This window comes from Nannospalax galili, unplaced genomic scaffold (assembly GCF_000622305.1).
Source record: "Nannospalax galili isolate Female #2095 unplaced genomic scaffold, S.galili_v1.0 scaffold441, whole genome shotgun sequence".
Taxonomy (NCBI): Eukaryota; Metazoa; Chordata; class Mammalia; order Rodentia; family Spalacidae; genus Nannospalax; species Nannospalax galili.
The window spans coordinates 2663365-2671014 of NW_008348089.1; the positions used below are offsets into that span (position 1 = coordinate 2663365).

A 7650-nucleotide genomic window follows, 5' to 3' on the forward strand; every position below is an offset into this window, starting at 1 on the left:
TTATTTTGATATATCACAGTGAAAGATTTATCGTCCTCTTTTTTTTTTTTTTTTTTTTTTTTTTTTTAAAAAAAAAAAAAAAAAAAAAAAAAAAAAACCACCACACAAAGTAGTGCAAGGATCTGTAACCCCAGCATTCCCGTAAGTGCGGGGGCAGGAAAAATAACAATGACCTTTTCTCAGAGTGGAAGGAGACAGTGCAAGGTTGTCCCCTGACCTACATACACACACAATTTTTTTTTTTTTTTTTTTTTTTTTTTTTTTTTTTGACAGGGTCTCCTTGTAGCCCCAGCTGTCCTAGGAACTCACTATCTAGACCTGCATCTGCCTCCCAAGTGCTGGGATTAAAGGCGTGCGCCACCACGCCCAGCTACACACAGTAATATTAACATTCCTTTTAACAACCAAAAAAAAAAGTAAAGCAGAATCCAATCTTTTCTGTTTTGCTTTGATTTTTGGCAGTGCTGGAGAACAAATCTATTGCATGTTAGGCAAATGCACTAACAGTGAGCTTCATCCTAGGCCTAGAAGAAGCAATTAAAATATTTCACATGAAAAAGAGGCTGGAGAGAGAGTTCAGTGGTTAAGAGAACTGGCTACTCTCCAGAAGGCCCAGGTTCAGTTGTCAGTACCAACATGGCAGTTAACAAATGTTAGTAACTCCAGTTCCAGGCCCTCTTCTGGACTCCAGGAGCATTGCATGCAAGTGGTGCACTTACTCATATGCATAAAATAAAAATTTTTTAAGAAGAGGGCAGTAAGATATGGCTCAGCAGGTAATGGATCTGATCACCAAGCCTGAATACCTGAGTTAAATCCCTGGGACCCACATAGTAAAAGGAGAGAACCAATTCTCAAAACTCCCTCATGCCATGGCACCCCCTCCTACACACACACACACAAATTTAAAACTTAAAGAAAAAGGGCCGGGTGTGGTGCACGCACACCTTTGGTCCCAGCACTAGAGAGGCAGAGGCAGGCAGATCTCTGTGAGTTCAAGGCCGGCCTGGTCTACATAGTGAGTTCCAGGACAGCCGGAGCTACAGGGAGACCCTGTCTCAAAAAGACCAAAAAAAAAGTGGGGGGAAGGGGGGAATTATGAATAAAGGACAAAAAAACTCAATGTAATACCTGAAAAACATTCCCAAGAAATCCAGCTTACACTTTTACTTTCAGAGCTGAGGTCTCTCCCAAAGCACACTTAACAAAAAGCAGCAGCAGAGACTTTTAAGCACACAATAAATCCTAACTCCATCCAATTCTTTCCAACCCTATTATCTAGATAGGAAACAAAAGAAGCTGGGTGTGGTGACATACACCTTCAATCCCAGCCCTCAGGAAGCAGAGGCACATAAAGCTCAGGGAGTTCAAGGCCAGACTTCCCAACAGAGAAAATCCAGGATAGCCAGGAACCTGTCCCTAAATAAGAGGAATAACAAGTGAAATTCTACCTTAAAAACAAAATGAATAGCCGTAGGAGGCTGAGACAGGTGGATGTCTGTGAGTTCAAGGCCAGCCAGGGCTACAGGAAGACTGTGTCTCAAAAAGACAAAAAAAAAAAAAAACAACAACAAAAAATACATCTACTGGAAAAACAAAGTACCCAGATGTTTGGACACTAACTAGAGCTGGGACTACAGGGAGACCCTGTCTCAAAAAGACCCAAAAAAATCCAAAACACAATGTGCGATGGACATGGCGACCCACACCTCAAATCCCAATCCCAGCACCGGGAGACAGAGGCAAGTGGATCTCTTTGAGCTCAAGGACAGCCTGGTCTGTGTAGGAAATTCCAGGCCAGATGGGGCTACTGGGAGACTCAGGTTCAAGTAATAGAACAAAGCAAAGCTTCATTCACCTGGACGAACATCAATTACTCAGTTGCATTCTAGGGATTTCCAGGATCTCTGGTGGAACCAGAAGTAATCTTTAAGCACCCAAAGGTTCTAGCTCGCAGAAGGCAACATGCCTCATGCCTATAACCACACTTGTAATCCCAGCATGGGAGAAGGTGAGGTAGGAGGTCTGCTTTGAGTTCCAGGTCATGCTGAGCTACATGGTGGCATGCATGCTGGAATACACTGCCAGGACCCTGCTTTAAAAGGCCAGAAGATGATGCCAGGTATGGTGACACATGGCTGCAATTCCAGCACTCTAGAGGCAGAGGCAAGAGTTTCACTACAGGCCTGCGCTACAATCAGATCCTGTCTGAAAACAAAAAGAATCAGGAGAAAAAAAAAAAAAAACGTTGGAATGAATGAAAACCTCTAGGCAAATTAACAGCCTCAAGGTTGCCTACGATCTTTTCAGTGGCCATTCTGAGCTAAGACTCCCATAAATTCTGGCTTTAGCGTTCAATATTGAGCTCATTCCAGTAACTCCAAAGAGTGAAGCAACAAAGGAGGAAAACTCATTTGGGAGGTACTTGGTGCCCATGGCAGAACCAACGCTGGATTTCCAAGGGCAAAGTGGAGACAATGCATCCGTGTCCGAATCCCTCAGCCTCTTATTTTCCGATGCTCCCGCAGTCTGCAATATTGTAACTCACCTGTTTTTTCAGTTATATCTGAGTCAGGGGTGTTTGCCCTGCTAACTTCCCCTTCAGCATTCTCCTCTTCAGCACTAAGAGAAATTGGCGAAGAAGGACCGGGCTGGGGCTGAGAAGGTTGGGAGGGCTGGGGGGCTGGTTCGGGAGCGTCCTCAACCTTATTCCTTTTCTCAAAGCGAAAACGATCCAAGTTGAAAAGATTCATACTGGTAGACACCACCACCCCGAGGGGCTGAGGGCTTTCAATGAACTATCTGCAGGGGCGAACAAAAAGAGGAAGACAGGCGGTGAGCACCAGGCACAGCACAATGCCGCCGCACGGGGCTCCGGGTGGAAAGGGGGTGGGCACCCATCCTGGGGCCGGGCGGTTTAGGCGGCGCTTTGTTAGGCCGCACGGACGCGGCGGACACGCTCGCCGGCCCCGTCGCACGAGCCGCCCCTTGTGCCGCCTCACCCGGGCCGCGGTGGCGCGCCCCAACCACCCGCGGCCGCGCGACCGCCCGCCTGCCGCACCGAGCTCCCGCCGCCTCCGCACAGCCCGCCAGGCCAGCGTCACCGCCGCGGGGACACAAAGGGCCAGGTGGGGAGCGGCGCAGGCCGCAGCGGGCACCCGCCCGGAAGTGGACGCGGTGCGGCCCCGGCCGGGAGGAAGCTGACAGGCCCGCGTGCAACCCGCCCGCCTCCGGCCCGCACTTACGGCCTCGCAGGCTCCACGGTGGAACAAAGGTGGAAAAGAAGAAAATAATGCCTGGCGGGCGGCAACGGTAGCCGGGACGGAACCTTCCCACACAGCACCGAGCTAGCTACCGAGCGCGTAGTGATGACGCAACACGCACCATAGGCCTCTGCTTCCCCAGCACTGCGCGGTCAGAAATGGCTGGGCGCGCTGTTGTCATGGTAACTAGTATCCGCCTCTGCCTAATTCTAAGGACGGGATTGTTCCGCACATTGGTTATGCTTTCTTGTTAGCTACAGAGCCGATAACTAAAACAATAGTAACGCTGTGATAACATGACGTTATAATATTTAATGTATGGTTTGTGGGATGTGTAATGTAGATGGCATAATTTTTCATTGTAATTGTGTTTTAATTGAAAAAAATCTCAATTCTTACAAGATAACCATTTTTACGAATTAAAAAAATAAATAAATAAATAAATAAAGAGGGGCTAGAGGCATGGCTTAGCGGTAAGAGCACTGGTTGTGCCTACAAGGATCCAGGTTCGTTTTCCAGCACCCATGTGGCAGCTAACAACTGTGACTCCAGTTTCAGGGGGACTCCCTCTTCTGACTACTGCGGACATTGCACACACGTGGTGCGTTTACATACATGCATGCAAAACACTCAAACGTAAAATAAAAATAAATAAAAATTTACTTTTAAAAGCAGAGGTCTGGTGGGTGAGATGGCTCAGTGGATGGATGGCCCAAGAGATAAACGCACTTGCTACCAAACCTAGTGAATGACCTCAACTCCATTACTGAGACCCACACAGAGGAGAGAAGAGATCCCAAGTTGTCCCCTGAGCTCTACACAGTGAACTTGACATGTACACACGCAGGCATGCACAAAAATTACATAAAAGAAAACCGAAGCCTGCACATATTAAGCAATTAGTAAAGGACACACATCTGATGATTTTGAACTTTAGACCATTAATCTGCTTAATCTGCTTCCCCACTGTTGGATTTTTCTTGGTTTTGTTTCTTGGTTGCTGTTGGCATTCCTCTCTTCATGAGGAATATGTGATGGATGTGGCTGTCCATCCAAGAAGTGATCACATACAGTATAGTTAATAATAGTCAAGAAGCAAAAGATCAGGGAGGGCCCAGGAACATAGCCACTTCTAGGACAACAATATTAATCCTTTCTAAGCCCCCATCACTGGACCCCACCCTATAAAGGTTCCCACACCTCCATCCTACTTAGGAAGTAGCTTCCACCAACATCACTTTTGGAGGTCATAAACCATTTCTAAAGCAACATATCTGCAAACTAAGTAGCACTGCTAGAGAAATGGAAACATTTTCAGTTCTAAATACTGGAAGTCCAATGTGAAGACTGTAGCTTAGTAGCTTAGTTTCTTTAGCTGGCCATGGAGGATCAAGTCCAGATCTCTATCTATTCCAGGCCTCTTCTAGACTTGTAGGTGGTCATCTTGTGACTTGGCCTTGTCTTAGCTCTGTCCATGGCTATATCCACATTTCTTCTCTTTTTTTTTTTTTTCTTTTTTCCTTTTTGTTGTTTTGAGACAGGGTTTTTCTATAGCCCTAGCTGACCTGGAACTCACTCACTATGTACACCAGGCTGGCTTCAGATTCACAGAGATCCACCTTCCTCTGCCTCCTGAGTGTTGGGATGAAAGATGTGCCACCATGCCCAGCCACATTTCGTTTTTATAAGAAAATGATTTGTATTGGAATGGGGCCCTTGGTACTGATTTCACTCTAATTTAATGAACCCATCTAAAGACTCTGTCCAAATGTGGTCACATTTTGAGTTACGTAGGGTGAGGGTATAAACCAACCCAGCAGGCAGCAGGAGAGTGAAGGGAATCTGGAAATTTCTCTTTGTGAAATCTGAAATGATAGCAGGAGTTGGGGCTACCAGGACTCCTTTTCTTCCTCATGGCCCTTGAAATGAGCATTCTAATTGCAGTCCTTGATCCTGTGCTTATCACATTCTGCTTTGTCAGAGTAGACTGTAATGGGGACTAGGTACATTTGCCAAATCGTACAAAATTATAGAATCAAAAGGAGTGGCATAATGTGAGCTTTGATGATTGAGACATAAATGCCAGTTCTGAGCCAGAAGTGATGGTGTACACCTATAATCCCAGCATGCAAGAGGCAGAGACAGTCAGATCTTTTTGAGATACAGGCCAGCCCAGTCTACATAACAAATTTCAGGCCAGCTGGGGCTAGAAGGAGACTGTCTCAAAAATCCAAAGATTAAAAAATAAATAAATATCAATTCTTATCTAAAGAAGTTCATTTGGGCCAAGGCCAGAATTGTTATTTGTTAGCTATGCTCTTGCCTTGACCGTGAAAAGCGTATTTCTTGAAGGAAAAGCTTAGCTAGGATTCCAGAAAAGTCACCTAGAAGAACCAAGAGCAGGGCCAAAAAAAAAAAAAAAAAGGAAAGAGAGAAAAAGAGAAAGAAGGAAAGGAAGTGGGAGGAAGAGAGGATGTTTGCTGTTGTGGTGGCACATGCTTTTAATCCCAGCACTCAGGAGTTCAGGAAGCAGAGGCAGGCAGATCTCAGGTTGAGACCAGCCTAGTCAACAAAGTGAATTCTAGGTCAGCCAGGATACATAATGAGACCTTGTCTCAAAAAAGGGAGCAGGGACTGGAGCTTAGAAATTAAGAGCACTGGCTATTCTTGTGAGGACCCAGGTTCAGTTCCCAGGACCCACATGGTGGCTAACAATCATCCTTAACTCCAGTTCCAGGGGAATTCAATGCCCTCTTCTGACCTCCATGGGCATTGCAGGACATGAATGTACTTACATACATGCAGGCGATACACTCAGACACATAAAATAAAATAAATAAAATATTTTTGAAGAGTGTAAATGGTTTTATTGTTTATTAATTACACTTCAGGCCTGGTGTGATAGCACATTTCTGTAATCCCAGGATTCAGGAAGCAGAGGCAGAAGAATTGCTTCAAGTTCCAGGCCAGCCTGATCTACATACTGAGTTCCAGGACAGCCAGAGCTACGTTGTGAGTCACTACTTATAAATAAATAAGTAAATAAAATTTAGTAAACCTAGCAAATATCTTAAGTTAATATATAAATTATTGATATGGATCTGGTGATGTATCTCAGTGGTTGAATGGTAGCCTACCATTCAGGAGGCCCTGGGTATAATCTGTAGAAATACACACACACACACAAATCATTGAGATGGAGCAGAAATTAGAAATATACCTCTTTCCATGAAAAAGAAACGAAGTAGATAAAAAGATGAAATCAGTCTAATTTGAAGAAATTCAATCAGATTTGAAAAAATAATATGGGAGTCAGAGGATATAAAAGTTACTTTTGAGGAACTTGTATAAGCAGTTATACACATACACTGCACAAAAAAATAAAAAATGGAAACTATTCATGAGCTTTCATTAGTTTGCAAGTAAAAGAGATAAATGAGTTTAAAACAAAATCAACAGAAAATGACTACTTTTTTTTTTTCTTTTTTTGGTCTTTTTGAGACAGGGTCTCCCTATAGCCCCAGCTGTCCTGGAACTCACTATGTGGACCAGGCTGGCCTTGAACTCACAAAGATCCACCTGCCTCTGCCTCCTGAGTGCTGGGATTAAAGGTGTGCACCACCACGCCTGGCAGAAAATGACTACATATTAAAAACATCCTGGAAGATGGGATACAGCTCAGTAGAAGAGTACATGGTGAGCATGCCCAAATCTCTGCTTTGATCACCACTAAAGAAACAAGCCACTCCTGAAGATTTTATTCTAATTAGTTATAGCTCAGTGGTAGAGTGCTTACCTAGCATGCACAAAAGCCAGCACTTCACAAAACCAATATGGCTGCATGCTCTTCTAATACCAGCACTTGGGAGGTAGAGGTGGGAATATCAGAAGTTCAAGATCATCCTCAACTACATACTTTGAACCAATCTGAGTTAGAAGAAACCCTGTCAAAAAGAAAGGTGTCTTTCAACCTGGATATAGTGATAAATAATTATAATCCCAGCACTCAGGAGGCTAAAGCAGGAGAATTGGATCAAAATTCAAGACCTGCCTGGATTATATAGTGATCTTGAGGCCAGCCTGGGCCTGTTTAGGGAGACTCTGTCTCAAACAGAAAAACAAACAAAAATAACAAACTGATACTTGAATATAGATTCCAGCCTGTGCCCTGAAGACTAGCACCTGACTACCCACCAAGAGATTGTGGAGACAGGAAATTTCCTAATCCAATGTCACCTCAATTCAGCAGGAAGCAGCCAGAAATTGAATTTTATACCCACTAATCCTTTGCCAACCCCCCATCTCCTTTCCTACAAAATCATTTCTATGTTTTTCATGTCTATTTTATTTATTTATTTATTTATTTATTTATTTATTTATTATTTAT

At 44.2% G+C, this 7650-nt stretch overlaps 1 protein-coding gene across 2 annotated transcripts in view; it reads right to left on the reverse strand.

Annotated features, from left to right (window-relative positions):
- The window catches only part of Smarcad1 (SWI/SNF-related, matrix-associated actin-dependent regulator of chromatin, subfamily a, containing DEAD/H box 1), a 95869-nt gene extending 92423 nt beyond the window's left edge, over positions 1-3446 (reverse strand). The window contains exons 1-2 of one of the 2 annotated variants that reach the window (XM_008844621.2): positions 3246-3446; positions 2549-2802 (exon numbers count right to left, since the gene is read on the reverse strand). In XM_008844621.2, the coding sequence (XP_008842843.1) occupies positions 2549-2753 (205 nt within the window). In that variant the 5' untranslated portion in view covers positions 2754-2802; positions 3246-3446. Of the gene's footprint in view, positions 1-2548; positions 2803-3061; positions 3175-3245 lie in introns of those variants that run through there. The other variant, XM_017801012.2, reaches the window with a different exon arrangement.
- Between the last annotated feature and the right edge of the window lie 4204 nt (positions 3447-7650).